Source organism: Wyeomyia smithii, chromosome 1 (assembly GCF_029784165.1).
Source record: "Wyeomyia smithii strain HCP4-BCI-WySm-NY-G18 chromosome 1, ASM2978416v1, whole genome shotgun sequence".
Lineage (NCBI taxonomy): Eukaryota > Metazoa > Arthropoda > Insecta > Diptera > Culicidae > Wyeomyia > Wyeomyia smithii.
Window position 1 is genome coordinate 84361928 of NC_073694.1, and position 19430 is coordinate 84381357.

Genomic DNA, 19430 nt, shown 5'->3' on the forward strand with positions numbered 1-19430 from the left:
GAAGCTATTTCACATTCAAATTTAAATTGCTAGGATGCAACACAGAATACTTGCTTGCTTTGACAAAAATTATTAACTTTCAATGACTTGTTTATTTGCCTTCAAAAAGGCATTTTGATTTCCAAAATTTGATTTCCTGATGGCAATCTTCATGCTGCCCCAACACGGGGGGAATAATGGCTGTCTGGCGACACACGCTGAGAAAAACCGCGCTGCTCCTGAGACGTGTTGACCAACCACAGGGCTAGTGCTGCTGCTAAGAAAGGACGACTGCTGTTGTCGCTGTACACACGCTGAGAAAAACCGCGCTGCTCCTGAGACGTGGTGACCAACCACAGAGCTAGTGCTGCTGCTAAGGAAGGACGACTGCTGTTGTCGCTTTCTAGAACTATTATGAGCGGCTCCGGCTGAAACAGGCTCTTATATAGGCCAAATAGCATGTTTTCAATTGCAAGGTATATGATCCTGTCGACCGTGCTTGGGAAGCAAGCATATAACGACCAATCAGAGGTCGAATTTTTCGTTTTGACAAGGCTTGACTATTTTCAATAGTACAATAGTGTGAATAATAAAATTACAATTATCTTATTTTGGGAAGAATCTTAGAAGATTTTCCAATCTATTGCTGCAAGAACGAAGGAAATCCATCGAATACTAACCGATTTATTAGCATTTGAAATTGGACATATTTTTCACTTTTTTCGGTTTTAGATTTTCATTTCACATCCCTATGTAGCCGAACTTCCTGAGAGAAGTATTCGAAATAAAAACAAAAATAGTCGCGATGGCGAAAGGCGCAAGCAGCACATTTTCCCCGGAGATTAAAAATTTGTTTGGAAGTAAGTTCTATTGAATCTTTGATATTAATAAAATAATAATAAAACAACTCTTTTACAGATCCTGAATTCGAATACACCGACACAGCGACAGTGGTCATTTTGTAATCAAATTGAAAACCTAGAATAAAATAAAATTGAAAAATCTAAAATAAACAGAAACCTTTTAAATTTATTGTGATTAGCAGATAATATCCAAATGACCAACATTTTGTATCTCGACCATAAGAATATCAAAAAAGATGAACATAACAACAGAAAATCAAGTGATTTGCTGTTGATTTCACCGTTCTTTGCATTAACATGTTTCGAAGGATTTTCTTTTCTTTTTGAAATGTTCGGCAAGTAGTGCGAATTCAACAGCAAATCACTTCACTTCGACGTGAAATTTTTTACAGTGTAGGCGCGTCTAAGGCCTGCGAATTACAGACAACTTGCAAGCAAAATGCAAATAACGTGCACGCCAGATTGATCGTTTACCAGTCAACTAGAGCGAACGCGACAGAATGCCTTCGTTAATCGTATCTATACAGTCTATCGCGTTCACTCTCGTATGCTGGTATACGATAAATCTGACGTACAAGTTGTTTGCATTTTGCTTGCAAGTTGTCTGTAATTTGCGTTTCAGCGGAAATTTGCAATAAAACCTTATTTTTACTAACTTTATGGAGAAATTTCGATTTGTGCAGCAAAGGCACTTCTACTCATAACTCTGGAATTTTCGTGATTTTCGAAATGGGATTTCGTGTGATGAAACTTAACAGTATTTGGCATCGTTTGCCATCAACAACTCAAAAATGCAAAATTTTGAGTTGTGCCAGTGTTGCACGAAGCCGATGATATGTTAAATTTTAAATGTTCGGTATAGTTGTGCTGTTGGCTACCAAAACTTTGTTGTTTAGAATGAATAACAAATCCAGCAGAAATAATCAAGGTGTATTTTTCAAGTGTTGGAGTAAATCTATTTTAACAAATTATAAGTTCGAAGGAGAAAGGCTGGGTCTCACCGCTAGGTGGATAAATTTAGGTTTTTAATGTTTGGGGCATTATGCTAAACTAGCATTACTGAGAGCAAAATATGCGCTTAAAGGGCTACCAAAGTGCTACGATGTAGTGTTTTAAGTGCATATAGAAGACGCATTACATTTTTCGTAAGTGCCAATAACTAGCGATATCGAATGGTCACTTTAAGGAGTGGGAATTTTTGACGCAAAGTTCGGGTATATGAAAGCATGAAACTCGATTGTTAAATGAAGAATAAAAATTCGTTCTAAATCGCTACAATGACAGTTGGTATATGGGTGAACCACATACATAAGACATACGTAACACTCAGGAAGAAATCTTCCAAAACAGTTGGCACAAAATGAACTACTCGAAAGTACCAACCTCTGTAAAAAAACCTCTGTTTGAGTAGTTTATGGAGGTTGTGTACCTGCGCAGCCCTGCATTTGTCTCGTTCCCACTCGAAAAATGCAGCATTGATTTTGTAAACAACTTTCTGACAGTTTCGTAAGGGATTTTGTTGAGGGCTCGAGTAGAGCCGCTATGAAGAAAATTCATTCCGTTCATTTTCTTCGAGCAGTTCATACTGGTGTTGGTACCGGGTGATGTGGGACAAAGAGTACCAAAAAAAAATCGCCAGTGTTACGTATCCAAGTATGATGACCGTTCTACAAGGTATGCTACATTTTTGTCTATCCACGCACACAAACAAATCTCGTTATGAAAAATTTCGCGTTTTGTATGGAATTCAGAACATTTTTGGAAATTTCTCGTTTTAGGTTGTTTTATATCTGATTTTTTGGTTGGAGAGTGAATCTCCAGTTGAAACACACTAGAAATTGATATTAATTTAGATTTAGTGTGAAAAATTGCGACAATATGTCGAAATCAAATATATAAAAATGCTATATATCTAATAGTTGGAGCATAATCTTAGTCATTGTCATAGCTCATGACTTTTGTTACTGTATGAAACATAAGCTACTCTTTTTAGAAGCGCTATTAGAGTACAAAAAAAAACGAAAAGTGCAAAAAGGTTACCGGCAAATGATGAAATCCTAAACCCCCTAAACCGCAGCATGTTTATGTATTCCCCACAAATAAAACATGTTTCAACATCATTTCTATAACTTTTCAGGAAAGTATGTTTTATAAGATTAGTTTAAAATGCAAAATCATTTCAAATTTCATACAAAATTGGAAAAAGTTCATAACGATCACTAATACTAATGCATTGACGTGGATAGCATACCTCATAGAACTGTCATCATACTTGGGTTACGTATGTCTAAGTATGTGGGTGAACTGTCATTGTAGCGATTTCAAGCAGATTTCGGGCAGTTTTAAATCGTGATTTAAAAAGCGAAGGACAATAGAATTTTTTTTAAATCACATTTTACTTAGAAAAAGCAGATCTTTCAACTGACCTAAAAACTGATATAGCTAAATAACCCAATTCTCGGTAGACTTATTCTCGAATAAATATCATTTTAGATGGAAAAAACAAGAACTCAACGTTTGTTTTCAGTACAATGTGCACTTTTATTGAAAATTATAGGTTTTGTAAGCGTTTGAAATGAAATATTGACGCCGTGGTGAATTCATTAGCGAATTTTTTTATTCCACTGTGTGCGGGCAAAACTGCCGAGCAATAATAAAACGTCATCGCCATTTGAGACGCAAGAAAGAGAGAGATGCCAGATAATTGTTTACGAACTTAGCACGTGCGGTGGTGGGTTGAAGCTGACAAATTTTACAGTGCGCTTCGGGCAGCACGGCAGGTCAAAACTGGGTCAAAATCGAGCGAATAAAGAAGGGTTTTGACAGCAGTTAGTGCGTTTCCAGGTCAAAACGAGGTGAGCTGGTTGAGTAAAGAAATTCGATATATGATTGGTAGGCAAAATATTGACGTTTATAGTCCCCTGAGGAACACCCAAGGGGGATTTACCGCTGTCAAATTTCATATATGTGTGCGTTATCGCAGATCAACTCTGGTCCATGAAGTTTGTTGGTCCATGACGTTTGATAAATTATCAATGTGACGATAAAACATCACCAACTTTCGTTAAAAACTTGTTGCTGTCCCAAAATTTTACTACGGAACGCATTATTGATAAAAGTTTTCCGCGATTTCTCGGGTTTTGTTGAAAGAGAACGTTCCATTTTACTTCGATCAAACGAAAAAAAAACAAAACATACAGACGCCTTGTTGCCAAATGTGTTGGTCACGGTTTCACGATATTTGACAGATAGATTCCCCCTGGGAACACCGTCAAAGTGGATTGTAAGTATATCTGCATATCTGGCATCCCTGGCAATGAACGTAAAACCAGAAATAAATCAAACAAGAATAACAACTGTCAAAATTCAAATATAAGTGGATGAGCTGGATGAGTGAATGTTCGCGCGCGCAATTAGCTCACGGTGTTTTGTTTTTGTGCATTATTTTCACTTAGCTCATTGAAGATTTATGTTTAAATAGTTCAACAGTGAATTAAATATTGCCAATAGCTTTTTAGGGAACTATTTGTGTTACTTTTGGGAAAATTTAAAATGTCAATATTAGCAGATATCGATGCAACTTGTTCTTCGCTCGGATGGTATGATGGAACCAAGTATCACATCGAACTAGATGTAACTCAAGGCTTAAAACATCTAGTTTGGATACTTAAACGCGATGGAGTGGATCACGAATACAGGCGGTATATAGGACAAAAAAAAGTTATGCAAACCGATCTGATTCCAATGTTGAGCCACTTTGAAAACTCAAAGGTTGCAGATGTGTTATTGCGTTTGATTGTGAATCTGACATATCCTCCCTTTCTATTGTATCACGGAAATTATCCCAAAGTAGCCGCGGACAGACGTAAACTTATGCATTTGCGGGAAATTTATCAAAGCTATAAAGAAGCATTTGCTGTTCAACACGCATGGACAGACGTTGCAGATTGCTTGCAGAAAATTCTGAATATTGTAGGTTTCCGTTTATGTTCGTGGCTTACGCATTGGCTGTTACAGTTTGTCTATATATTTCTAGGATTGGGCGGAACGGACTGAAGAACAAGAGCTAATAGTAGAACGTATTCTTACGTTAACACGGAACGTTTTACGGGTACCACCTAACGTTGAAAGAGAAAAACGATCTGATAATGACGCGAGTTTGCATGATCAGCTTTTGTGGGCTTTGCATCAGGCCGGTGTACTAGATTTAATACTTTACATTCTTGGATCTGAACATGAACATCAATACCATCTACATGCCTTAGAAATCGTATCCTTAGTTTACCGAGAACAATCAGCTTCCAATTTGGCTGGTGCTTCGCAACAACGTGATAAAACCGGAATACAGCGTGTTGAGCAAGATTTAACTATGATTAGAAAACATGAAAAAGCCTCACACAAAATTCGAGTACCAACCGTTCGACATTCGCTGTTTGGCGGCACTTATGTATTACAAAATTTAAAATCTACTTCCGATAATGAATTAGTTTGCCATCATTCACTGCATAAGGCGTTGGAAATAAATTTTGACTCAGATAAAAAAAAGAATAAAAAGTCTTTTCGGCACGTACATGAAACAGGATCAGTAGAGAGAAAAAGCGCTTATTCAGTTCGTTTGTTTCTTCGTGAATATTGTATTGAGATATTGCGTTCATCCTTTAATAACATTGTACGACAAACGCGAAGAATCCTGGAAAGTGCCGTCAAGGAAGCAGGTGGTGGACACGATGATTCGTATCTTTTGTGGGCGATACGTTTTTTTATGGAGTTCAACAGAGGATGCGGTTTTAAACTTGACCTTGTCAGGTGGGTGCATTCATTATTTTAATAAATTTCGATTGCTCTTGTCTTTTACGTATTGTCAAAATGGCCACCCAGTCGGGAAAACCGGGAAAAACATGGAATCGCTCGCAACTAGAAAACCCGGGAAAAAGGCAGGAATTTCGTAAATGAACCGGGAATTGTCAGTTTGATGGGTTCTCAGCTAAAACTGTGTTATTATCATTGTTCCGTATAGTGCTAGACGGGATGAAATTGGAACGAAATTTGAATGAGATTTTCGATTGGGCGAAATGGGATCGAACCCGTTCCGGTTCGTTTTGAATTTGTACAATTGTCTCCGTTTCGGTCCGGTTCAATTTCAACGTCTGAAAACAAACATTTCGAAAAAGTGTTATTTAGTGAAAGAACCAATCACAAAGTTTTATATGCATGTTTCGAACTATTTGTTTTTAGCATAAAACTGCTACAGAAAACCTGCCGAATAAAACCACTCCCGAAGACATTCGATACCATACATAAGATTTTCACATTTTCGCGAAGATGTGAAAATGTTGAAACTAACAGAGTTGCGATTGTCTTATTTAGTGTTCAACATCGGACCGGGTAGGTTCCAAACTCCGATTTTTTTTCTAACCGGTCCGGAACGAAGCCATACGGACCGGGTAACGGAACGCGTAAAAAATACTTTATAGGTATTCGGTGATCCCTCATTGAGTGAAAATGGGCGATTTCTTAATGGATCTTCCCGGCTACCAACACTGCGAAAACACCTAGGTTTGAAATGTTCGAAAATTAAACTCTCATAATGCACGAAAATTAAATTACCCGTACCCGACCTGAAGCCTGCTTTCTTAAATACCCGTACCCGACTCGAACCTGAAAAATATTTTTTTGGCGTTACTCGAACTCTTCGGGTACGGGTTTCGGATAAAAATACCCATACCCGACCACAAGGCAACAAGACATTAAGCAGTAAGTGCATTTATTTTGCTTATTACTACGTTTTTCTCGTAAAAATCAGTAGGGTAAGGCGGGACAAGATTAGTCAAGAGACAAGATGGGTCAGTGCCGTTTTTAAGCTTGAAATAACTTTTTTGGTGATGACACTAATTTTGCATGATGCGTAACGTGTTTTCGACTATGTATCACGTGTCCAAAGTTCATATTTGCAAATTGCTTGTTTTTAGTAAATAAAATATTTTTTTCGCTAAGCTTCTTACGCGATTTACACTTTTGAAAAAACGTGTTCTCTCGTCGTACGCTATATAATTTGAAGTAAATCTTTATTGCAGCAACAGTTTTGCTCATGATGTACTAAATAATATGCTATTTAGCATAAATAAATGTATAATAATCATGAATATCATAATCGTGAACTAAATTAATGATTGGGGCAGCATGGGTCACCAAAGACGAGGCAGTATAGTTTGCATCGACAGCTGATTTTTCAATGTTAACGTTTCAGTTTTAAGGCTAGATTCGACGTAAACGGTGTTGTCACTCCGGAGAAAACTCTCATTGTTTCAATAAGCCGACAGTAGAGAAGTTCTACAAAATGCTGCAGAAAGCAATCGTCGAGGAAAATTTAACCCCTTCGGCGGTATAAAATGGACGAAATGACCCCATATTTTTGTTATCTATGAAGAGAAGGAATTTTTCTTGATATCCGTAAAAAGTTCATTGAGATTTAATCATAATTTTGTGCTGTTTGAGAGGGTGACCCATCTTGCCCAGCCTATTTTACAGGGCAAAAAAAAACAACCTTTTCTAAAAATTCTGCAAAAGCGAACCAACACTTGTTTTTTGTTATTTTTTAGCGTTATTTAATAAAATATACATAACTTCAAAATAATCATATGAGAGGTAGACCGAAACTATCTCAGTTACGTGATATTGAAAATTTGACTTAGGTGACCCATCTTGCCCCCACTTACCCTACCTAGTTGAACGATATTTTTTTTATTTCCGATTTCTTGGACTTCATTAACTTAACGTTCACAATTACTCCCGAACTATTGACACACCTAACATCGCGTGAGCAGGCTCAAACTTCGCTATTGTCATGTTACAGTAATCATATATGATAATCACTTTCTTGTAACCAAATAACAAAAAAAGACAAAAAAAAGTTCAGTAGTTTGAGAGTATTTAAAACTCTAATTTAAATGAAGTGAGTTTAATTAAAGTCGAAGTCACTCGTCAATATAATCAAATTTCTATCCCGTCAATATAATCAAATTTCTATCCCGTTGGGATATTTTGGCTGCGTAAAATGAACACGGGCTGAGGATTTGATTTAGACTTAAAAAAACTATTTTCCTACTAAAATGGCTGCCATTTTAGCAGTTTCTAGAGTTTTCAATAAGGCGGCATCCATAAAGTACGTCACGCATATAGGGGAAAAGGGGGTTAAGAAAATCGTGACGATTTGTGACGTAGAGGGGGGGGGGGGGTATAGTGGTTTAGTTTACCTCCTTTTTATTCCCAACCTTTTGATGATAATTGAACTGAATCTAGTTAGAAAAAATCACAAGAAGGTTGTATGCAAAGCCACGACCGCAAGGTTGAAGTAGAATACTTTTACAAGAAAGATAACCTGGCTGCTTGCGTGTCAGTCATTTTTTCTAGTAAATAAACGTTGACCGTTCATTGGCAGTATTGTAATTTCTTTTGTCTGATATTTTGAATGAAGTTCAAAGGATATTTTTAAATTTTGTGCAAATGAGAAGTTGAAGTGCTGCCGAATTGTAATATGCACATTTAATACGACATCATTAAACGGGAATGGAACAAAGGCTACGGTTATGCAGAACGCGAATGCCGGCGTGATGCGATTCGCCTTACCGTGGTGAAATGTACAGCTCTTTTTAAGGCGAAGTAGAGCTATACATTTCAACAGATTTCGTCTTGCCGAATCGCATCGCGCCGTTATTTGCGTTCTGCATGACCGTAGCCAAACACTAAGCGACGCAAACACGTAATAATAGTCAGAGTATGCATGTAGATGAAGATAATTAACTTTGGATTATAGCGCAAAACGAGGAAATATTAACTCTTCAAATAATCATTTGTGTTCTTCAAATTTCAGTTGTTCAATTTAATATCCGATGAAATGTTTGTTTATTATCTGATGAAGCTCTTATATAGGCCAAATGATGCATTCCCAATTTACTAGGTCCATAACTCTGCCGACCGTGCTTGGGAAAGCGCGGTATAACGACCAATCAGAGGTCGAATTTAGTGTTTTGACAAGGCTTAAGAGTTTTCAATAGTACAATAGTTCGAATGATAAAATTGCAATTTCATGCATTTGGTAGGAATCTTAGAAGATTTTCTAATCGATTGCTGCAAAAACGAAGGAAATCCATCGAAAACTAACCGATTTATTAGCATTTGAAATTTTTTCTCACTTTTTTCAGTTTTAGATTTTCATTTTACATCCCTATGTAGCCGAACTTCCTGAGAGAAGTATTCTAATTCAAAATTAAATCTTCATTAATTCATTTGTTGTCCTTATAAGGACAATTGTTCAATTTATCATTGATAGTGAGGACTAAGGCGCACGGTCAACACAATGAGAAAGGTGTTTGCACATTGAAAACTAGACACGGCTTTACTGGAGGAAGTGTTGGCAAATGCATCTACCGCTAATACCACCGCTATCATACGAAAGCGCGTCGTTTTATGTGGGGAATATCAACAACGAAAAATGACGCGCGTCTAAGCATAACCCGAACTGTTTCGCCGTGCTGCTCCCATTTAACTTTACATCGGCCTCAGGGAAGTACCGGCTGCATCTGCATCTACCGCTGAGGCTGTCACTATACTGCTATTGGTACCAAACGCTATTAACTCTTCAAATAAGTGTGTTATTTGTTCTCAAGAGAACAATTGTTCAGTTCAAAATCGGATTTACGCAATCGCATCTCTGTAATATTACCGACAATAATATTCTTCTGAACAAACTGATACAACTTTCCCACTAGGCCTCTGCCATAATAGACGCGAAAAGCGACGCGAACCGATTCGCTCAACTGTAGGTTAATGTACAGCCATCAGTAGAGCTGTACATCAACCTACGGCCGAGCGAATCGGTTCGCGCCGCTTTTCGCGTCTACTATGGCAGAGGCCTTAGGAAAGTTGCTGGCTGATGTATTCACTTCATGCAAGCCTGCTGCTGATGCTTCCCGCTACCACACTGAAACAGCATTTTAGTGAAGGGAGTGTCGTTGCATCAGCTGACCCTGCTACTATCGATGCTGATATACCCGCTGCAACAGTTACGCTATGCATAGCCATGCCACAGTTGTGGCCGCTATACGCTGGTCCAACTGCTGAGCAACTGCAACGCTATCCGTAGCCATGCCACAGTTGTGGCCGCCATTGGTATCCGCTGTACCTGCATCTGCTGGCCCTGCTGCTATCGATGGTGAGATCCGCTGAAACTGCTACGCTTATTCGCAGCCATGCCACAGTTGTGGCCGCTATCCGCTATCGATGGTACCCACTGCTCGCTCCCGCTGCTGCTAAGGGAGGACTGCTGTCGTCGCTGTTCAGAACTACTATGAGCGGCTTCGACTAAAACAGGCTCTTATATAGGGATGAAAATAGGAATGAATTATTTTACGTACGTGGTGGAATGATATAACTTGAAAAATATGTGTGACTTCATTCTGGTTCAGAGCGATCATTTGATAAGCCCCACCTCTTTTTTCAGTTTCTAAAGTTTTTCCTCAGTTTCGTAGCACGGATGCACAAAAATGATTCCTTGTCGAGCCGGACCGATAGCACTCTCATTGAAGCAACAAAATAACATGTTTTGTGTCGTGTTGTGCAGCTTGGTTGAAGAAAATGTTCCCGTCCCCATGTCGCATGTGAGCAGCTTATTGCGTTCAGTAGACAGTAGATAGTGTATCCAGCGAATAAACACCGATGGTGCTCTCACACACGCAACGGTTTTAACCCGTATCTTATTGCGGTTTGTAACATCAAGCGATTTCGTTTGCTCGCTGTTGCGTGTTGCATCATGTTGCAACTTGGCAGCTGGGAGACGCCGAAATTCTGTTTATGCTGATTGATTGAATCGACTTCATATTAGCTCTGCATAGTCGAACTAACTGCTTTTGTGAATGCGTACTAACAGGGCAGTTTATTATTCAATGTCGGTTATGCTGATCGCAGCCTTTGCGCTGCCCCTACAGTGGGGGGTTTACTAAATAAAGTGAAAATTAGACAACTACAACAGAATTTGATTGCATCCCGCACAGAATGTCTGCTTGTGTTGATGCCAGAAAATTATTAACCTTCAATTATTTTTTTATTTGCCTTGAAAAAAGCATGTTGCGGTTCAAAATCGGTTGCTAATTACAACCTTTGAGCTGCCCTAACATTGGGGGAATTAAGATACACGGACAACATGCACTGTGGAAGCTATTTCACATTCAGTAAGTTAGACGGGTGCGACAAATTTAAATTGTTAGGATGCAACACAGAATACTTGCTTGCGTTGACAAAAATTATTAACTTTCAATGACTTGTTTATTTGCCTTCAAAAAGGCATTTTGATTTCGAAAATTGGATTTCCTGATGGCAATCTTCATGCTGCCCCAACACGGGGGGAATAATGGCTGTCTGGCGACACACGCTGAGAAAAACCGCGCTGCTCCTGAGACGTGGTGACCAACCACAGGGCTAGTGCTGCTGCTAAGGAAGGACGACTGCTGTTGTCGCTGTACACACGCTGAGAAAAACCGCGCTGCTCCTGAGACGTGGTGACCAACCACAGGGCTAATGCTGCTGCTAAGGAAGGACGACTTGTCGCTGTCCAGAACTATTATGAGCGGCTCCGGATTTTTTTGGATTCGATATTCTTTATTTTTCTTACGGTATTTTCATTATGCATTTGTTTATTTTTTGAACATTGTGAGAGATTCAATTTTATCAACTTTTCAACTCTGATGTTTTTAATGTACTATAAGTGTTACTACTTTTTCCTTTTCTACGTACATGATTTACATTTTAATGCTCGGCATTAGAGTTTTAATTATTAAATAAATATGCCTAGCTACTTATAAATGAAGCTCACGAATGAGCACCGCACTAGAGTTAAGTGCATTGTTTTTAGTGTTTTCAGCGTGTACAGAGATTATGTTTTCAGTCATATCGATACCAGCTATTTGATGCACTTCTGATGTTCGGGTTCCGAAGGGCACGTTCAAGATCATTTTCAGGAACTTGTTCTGGATCCGTTGAATCTTTTGCAGGTGGGTTCTCGCGCAGGTTCTCCAGATCGACGAGGCGTATAGAAGCATCGGCAGGATGACCTGTTTGTATACCGTCAATTTATTCACGACGGATAATTTCGATTTTCGGTTGATTAGCGGGTACAACTTCTTCATTAGCACTAAGCTTTTCGTTACTGTTTGTTCAATGTGGGGGCGATAAAGTAGCTTATGATCATAGGTCAAACCAAGGTAGCGAACATTTGATGACCAGGGAATATCCACATTGTTCAACCGAATCTTTGTTGTCGGCACCAAACGCTGACTATTCCGATGTGGGAAGACTATGATCTGAGTTTTTGCTGCATTCACACAAATTTTCCATGAGGTGAGGTAATTCACAAAGACGTTAAGCCCAGTTTGCAGCTTTTTAACTATTTGGTTGATCTGTCTGCCCTCGTACATAATGGCGGTATCATCAGCAAACAGCGACAGGATGCCTCCATTGGGTAGTTCAGGAATATCTGATGTGAATAAGTTGTACAGAACAGGACCAAGGATGCTGCCCTGTGGAACACCAGCTCCTACGTCGTATGGGTCAGACAGGCCACCTAGCACACAGACCTGAGATTTGCGCAGCGTGAGATAGTTTTGCACAATCTTCACTAGATAAACGGGATAGTTGTAGCGCTGTAGCTTGTAGATAAGCCCGTCCTGCCACCCGTTGTCGAATGCTTTTTCTATGTCCAGGCAGGCCATGGCAGTTGTTTTAGATAGCTCCTTGTTCCGATTGATGAGTTTTGTTACTCTCTGCAGTTGATATGTTGTTGAATGGCCTCTGCGAAAACCGAACTGTTCGTCCAGGAATATGTTGTTCACTTCTGCGTGGCACAGAATACGGCTGTAGATGCATCGTTCGAATACCTTGCTGAGGGCAGAAAGCAGACTGATAGGACGGTAGCTTTTGGGGCATGTGGGATCCTTTCTTGGTTTCAAAATGGGAATCACTTTCGCCAGTTTCCACTTTGTTGGATAGTACGCCAATTCAAGGCATCGGTTGAACACTTTTTCCACCACAGACAAGGCTGTTGGTCCAAGGTTTTTGAGCACAAGATTGAACACTCCGTCGAATCCGGGAGCCTTCATGTTCCGAGAGAATTTGATATTGTTCTGTACCTCGTCCACTGTTATTCGCTGATCAGGTGGTAAGATATTCGGTGTGCGGGCCAGAATTACTATCGATTCACTGACAGCTGGTTCGATTCCACTCACAATATCACGACCAAGATTGTGGGAAGCGGCAAAATGCTGAGAGATAGCACAAGCCTTTTCGCGGGAAGTTAGCAGAGTTTCACTATTCACTATTAATGGCGGGATGGGTTTTGGTTTGTTCTTTAACACTTTAGCCACACGCCAAAATGGCCGTGAGCAGTTGGGCAAATTACGTAATTCGGTTGCAAACTGTCTGTTTTTCACTTTCTCCAGGCGTTCTTGAACGATTTTTGTTAGCTGTCTAGCGTAGAATCGGTGCCTAGGGTTGCGGGTACGTTGATATTGCCTTCTCAGCGAGTTTCGCAAGAAAATTATGCGCTTAGTGTTATCGTCGATTTGCGCAAACTTACGTGTCACTGGAACAGATGGGATGTAGCGGCACTCTGCTTCCTGGATGACGTCTATCATGGACTTTAGAGTACGATCGATGTCTCCAGTGCTGTTCAGAGTGATGTCCGCATCAAGATGGTTTTCAACATACCGCTGCAGCTGAACCCAATTTGCACGATGGTAATTTCTTCTTTGTTGAACTTGGCGCCGCTCTACGTTAGCACCAATCTCAGCGATGACCGGAAGATGATCCGAGGAGAGCTCTGCTATGGTTTTCGGAATCGAAAATCGATCGGTGATGTTGGTCAGAAAAATGTCAAGCTTGGAGCCTACACCACCAGGAGAGATGTACGTTGGCAATTCCGGATGAGCGGGATAGTAATATCCAGCTTCGGAATCTTCTACGATGATGCTACCATTTGAGTTGCACCTGGAGTCACCCCAAGCGGAGTGGCGAGCATTGAGATCACCTTGTTGGCAAAACTGCAACTGAGTTACAAAGGGCGCGAATACACCCTTCGAAAACATGTATGTGTGAGGAGACAGCCGGAATAAAACCACGAGAAACTAACCTTTCATTCTTTTAAAGACTGTACTTGAATAAACACGTTATTAAGTTTACTTTGACGAGTTATTTCTTTCCGCGGTTAATTCCACATTTTCCTTACGTATAGTTCGATTCTTACCGGCGAACAGGTTATGGGCCCAGCGAGTAAACCGCGAATAGAATCGGTGTCGGAAAGTCGGTTACCCTTTTTTCGTTTTTTTTCGTGATCCCGTGAGTGAGTTTTTTTTTCGCGATGGCGGACCAGCCACGTTTTTCACTCCCGAAGTTGAACAATCAAAATTATCAGTCTTGGAAGTTCAAGATCGAAATGCTGCTCATTCGCGATGAATTGTGGCATGTCATTTCGCAGCCGAAGCCGGAACCCGTAACGGCAGCATGGACCAAAGCAGATCTAAAAGCGCGAGCCACGATTGGATTGTGCATAGAAGACAATCAAACGAGTCTGATCCGAAACTGCACCAATGCTCAAGATGCTTGGAAAGCATTAAAGGACTATCACGACAAAGTTTCTGATGTTTACCTGCTCAAGAAACTTACGCGACTAGAGCTAGGGGAGAATGGCGATATGGAGCAGCACCTACAACAATTTACAGATTTGCTGCAACGTATTGCAGATGCCGGTGAAGCGATCCCGGTGAAATGGCAGGTGGCGATGCTCTTGTGTTCGTTGCCTGATACGTACGACCCTCTAACGACAGCATTGGAGCAGCAGCCGCGAGATGAATTAACGTTGGATTTGGTAAAATCAAAGTTGCTCGCCGAAGCTGAGAAACGCCGAGAGCGGAACGGAACAGCAAGTGTAAGCGGTGAAAAAGCTTTGCGAACGGAGTTTCGCAAAAGTAGGAGTACCGTTAGTGATGTGAATAAAGAAGCTCCAGTTTGCTTCCATTGTGAGAAGCCAGGACACTTTAAGCGAAATTGTCATAGTTTCAAAAGGGGGGCTAGTTCATATTCGGCAAAGAAAATGGAAACATTGGGTCAATCCAAGAAAAAGAAAGAAGTAAAGGTTAAACAAATGAGTGTCGATAATAACCCTCTTGCTTGGATTGTCAGTGACGGTGAACAGTATTGTTGGTGCGTTGATAGCGGCGCGTCCCGTCATATGACAGGTGACAGAAATTTTTTCTCAGTGCTCAAAAAAATTGAAGGAGTAAGCGTGTTGCTAGCGGATGGCGCAAAAGCTGAGGCTATTGGCTCTGGCCAAGGATCGATTGTTGGTGTTAATGGTGCAGGTGACACCGTTGAAATTGTGTTGCGCGATGTATTATTTGTCCCGAAGTTAACGAGTGGATTGATTTCGGTGAGTACACTTGCATCGAAAGATTTCCATGTTGTATTCACTGACAATCGTTGTGAAATTCGAAACCAACGTGGGGAGGTGTCAGTGGTGGCGACTCGCCGCGGTAATTTATACGGATTGTGCACTCCGGAGCAAGCGATGATTAGTGTACAGTCGCAACATACCGTGAATTGCCAGCATACCTGGCACCGTCGTCTCGGTCATCGTGACCCCGACGTGATTCGAGCAATTTCGGCCAATGGTCACGCCGAAGGAATGAAGCTAATCGACTGTGGTTTAAAAACAATCTGCCGCTGTTGCTTAGAAGGAAAAATGGCTCGCGCTCCATTCAAGAAGCAAGTCGATCGAGGTTCGAAAGAGAGGTTAGATATAGTACATACGGATTTGAGTGGACCTATGATAAGCACCCCTAGCGGAAATAAATACTTCCTTATTCTCATTGACGATTTTACCCGAATGGCGTTTTTGTACTTGTTGAAGGCGAAGTCGGAGGCCGCCAGCAAAATTAAAGATTTTGTACAGTTTTGTAGAACGCAGTTCGATAAGACGCCTCGTGTTATCCAGTCAGACAATGGCGGTGAATACACAGGAAAGGACTTGCAAGCTTATCTGAAGAGTGAAGGTATTGTGAGCCACTTTACAGTTCCCTATTCACCTCAACAAAACGGCTTGGCAGAGAGAAAAAACCGTTATTTGAAAGAGATGACATTGTGTATGTTGCTGGAAGCCGGTTTGGAGCAGAAATATTGGGGTGAAGCGGTTTCTGCAGCGACCAATATTCAGATCCGTTTACCAACAAAGTCAATTGGAATGAGTCCGTTTCAGAAGTGGTATGGCAGAAACCCATCATACCAACATTTGAAGATTTTCGGCAGTGAGGCTTGGGTGCAGATTCCTGCACAGAAAAGGAAGAAAATGGAAGTGAAAGCTCAAAAATTAGTGTTCGTGGGATACTCAAAACAACAAAAAGCATATCGTTTTCTTGATAAGGACAATGATCGGATTACGATCAGTCGTGACGTGAAATTTATAGAAGATATACAAATGAATGACGGTAGTGAAGAACAGAAGAAACGAATGAACTACAGTGAATTGAACGATGAAACAGTGATTGTTTTAAAACCGACAGAAAATGAAAATGACGAACTTGCTCAAGAAGACGAGATGCAGGGATACGATACCGCCGAAGAACTTGAGTTAGGCGAAGAAGAATCAGATGAACGTGATAGTGACAGTGCTAGTGCTAGCGGTACGCAACCGGTTTCTCGGTTGAGAGCGACGAGAGGCGTTCCGCCGGTTAGATTCAATGACTACGTTCTTGGTCTAATGGTGATGGAGCTAAATGAACCGACGACATACAGAGAGGCTATTGAAAGTGATGAAAAGGACCAGTGGCTGCAAGCTATTAAAGCCGACAATCCGCCGCCGACAAATCGCAACATTGTTGGTTGCAAATGGGTTTATCGAAAAAAGTTAGATGCAAATGGAAATGTTCAAAGATTTAAGGCTCGATTGGTAGCCCAAGGATATACGCAACGATTCGGGTCAGATTACGACCAGACTTTTGCCCCGGTTGCGATGCAATCGACATTTCGTTTGATGTTAGCAATAGCTGGAAATCATAAAATGATGGTAAAGCATCTTGACATAAAAACCGCCTATTTGTATGGGACATTAAACGAAGAGATCTACATGCGCCAGCCCCCTGGTTTCATCATGCAAAAAAGGTCGAATCAAGTTTGTAAATTAGTGAAAAGCATATACGGCTTGAAACAGGCGGCCAGAGTTTGGCATCAGACAATAACAGGCATCCTGGCAGAACTTGGGTTCAGCCAATGCAAAGCGGATACGTGCTTTTATAAAAAGCGCGTTGATGGCGAAACGTGGGTTTATCTACTTATATACGTGGATGATATTCTCGTAGTGTGCAAACAGGAGGAGAAAATTGATGCTGTTGAGGCCGCACTGCAAGAGAGGTTGAAAATCACGAAGCTTGAAAATATCAACTGTTTCTTGGGAATTTGTGTACAAAAGGACAGCAACGGATTTTACAACTTAAGTCAAGCGAACTTCATACGCAAAATCATAAAACGTTTCGGGTTGGAAGACTCGAAAAAGTCTAAGTACCCGATTGATCCTGGGTACTTTAAGCTGAAAAACAATAAAAGGATGGAGGACAACAGTGAGTATCATAGCCTCATCGGATCTCTACTGTACGTATCATCGAATAGCCGTCCGGACATCGCAGCGTGTGTTGGTATTTTGAGTCGGAAAATCAGCTGTCCATCAGAATCGGATTGGACGGAAGCTAAAAGGATTGTCCGTTACCTTGCGTACACAGTGGAATACAAGTTGCAATTGGGTGAGAACGGGGTAGATTTCAAGCTTATTGGTTACTGCGATGCCGATTGGGCCGGAGATAGCAGTGATAGAAAATCTTGCAGCGGTTTTGTGTTTCGTATAGGAGGAGCTACCATTAGTTGGGTCAGCAGGAAACAACCTTGTGTAACAACTTCGACAATGGAGGCAGAATACGTTGCCCTAGCTGAGGCTGCGCAGGAGTTGATATGGCTGAGAAGTTTATTGGGGGAGCTAAATGAAAAACAAATCCAACCAACTGTGGTTTATGAGGACAACAAGAGTTGCCTGCAGTTTGCTAGTTTGGATCAGCAGAAGAAACGGTCAAAACACATCGATACCAAGTCTCATTACACTCGTGAACTTGTGTCTAGAGGAGTGATCGAGCTTCGATATTGTACATCGGATGAGATGTTAGCAGATGTCCTAACCAAACCACTGGGATCAATAAAAATACAAAAGTTTGCCACCCGCATTGGTCTTATTCGCAACCAACAAAGTAAAGAGTGAATTCGCGAGGAGGAGTGTTGGCAATACTGCAACTGAGTTACAAAGGGCGCGAATACACCCTTCGAAAACATGTATGTGTGAGGAGACAGCCGGAATAAAACCACGAGAAACTAACCTTTCATTCTATTAAAGACTGTACTTGAATAAACACGTTATTAAGTTTACTTCGACGAGTTATTTCTTTCCGCGGTTAATTCCACATTTTCCTTACGTATAGTTCGATTCTTACCGGCGAACACACCTGTGATGACGAAATTGCCTCCTCTTCTAGACAGCTTTTGGATGTCGTTCTTCAATTTCACCGTGGTTCCATTTGCCCGTCGAGACTGCTTCGGACAATAGACCGCAATAAATGTGAGTGGTCCATCAGTGGTGGTAATTTCGATTCCTACAGCTTCGACAAAGATTGTGTTGAAACTCGGTAGTGATTTGTATGGTAGTCCTCTCCTTATGGCGATTGCAACCCCGCCCCCAGCTGAGGTTGTGCGGTCCAGTCTGACTACCGAGTGTTCCGGCAGGCAGAAGTTTATGTTCGGCTTCAAATGTGTTTCGGTTATTGCAGCGACATCGATGTGGTGTGTGTTCAGAAAATGTAGAAGTTCTAACTTCTTGTTGGCCACAGAGCGGGCATTCCAGCTAAGGATTCGAAAGAATGGATCCATGACGGTAGTAAAAAGTCATCATGACCGCAATCTGTTCCTGGTTGGTGCGACAAGCCTTTGTTTGCTGATCGAGTTTAAGAAACAGCGTAGCTAGCTGTTCCATCGAGTACAAATTGCTACTTGCTGGGGGCATGCTGGCAGCCTATGCATAACTCAAAAATCCGGGGGGGTCCTGGCTAGGAACACCACCAGTTGGAGGAGGTGGAAACGGCAACGTACTTGAAGTCGCTGGCGGGGTTGGTGTAACGCTAGGTTGTACACTTTTTCTATTCGACGGTCGATGGCGATTGGCAATTTCACTTCGAATTTCGATAAATTCTGCTCGTTTTGGACAGGAACGGCTGTTCGTAGCATGCTCTTTGTCACAGTTGAGACACTTGATTTGTTCGGCTTCCTCAACAAGACAATCCACTGTTCGATGCGGACCTGCACATTTCATGCAGCGACTCTTGATGTGGCAATTCTTTGTGCCATGTCCATAGTTCAAGCAGTTGGAACACTGCGTGACATCGCGATGAATCGGTTTGTATCGCTCCCATTGCACGATGATGTTGAATAGGGCGGTGATTGTTTTCACTGTGCTCA

At 41.1% G+C, this 19430-nt stretch overlaps 2 protein-coding genes across 4 annotated transcripts in view; one reads left to right on the forward strand and one right to left on the reverse strand.

The window, feature by feature from the left end:
- The window catches only part of LOC129717838 (proton-coupled folate transporter-like), a 117258-nt gene that overhangs the window by 90312 nt on the left and 7516 nt on the right, over positions 1-19430 (reverse strand). The gene's annotated exons all lie outside the window — the stretch shown is intronic.
- LOC129717836 (protein timeless homolog) overlaps positions 4201-19430 on the forward strand; it is a 279468-nt gene continuing 264238 nt past the window's right edge. Inside the window, exons 1-3 of one of the 2 annotated variants that reach the window (XM_055668039.1) lie at positions 4201-4613; positions 4696-4814; positions 4879-5648. In XM_055668039.1, the coding sequence (XP_055524014.1) occupies positions 4716-4814; positions 4879-5648 (869 nt within the window). In that variant the 5' untranslated portion in view covers positions 4201-4613; positions 4696-4715. Of the gene's footprint in view, positions 4815-4878; positions 5649-19430 lie in introns of both variants that reach the window. The other variant, XM_055668038.1, reaches the window with a different exon arrangement.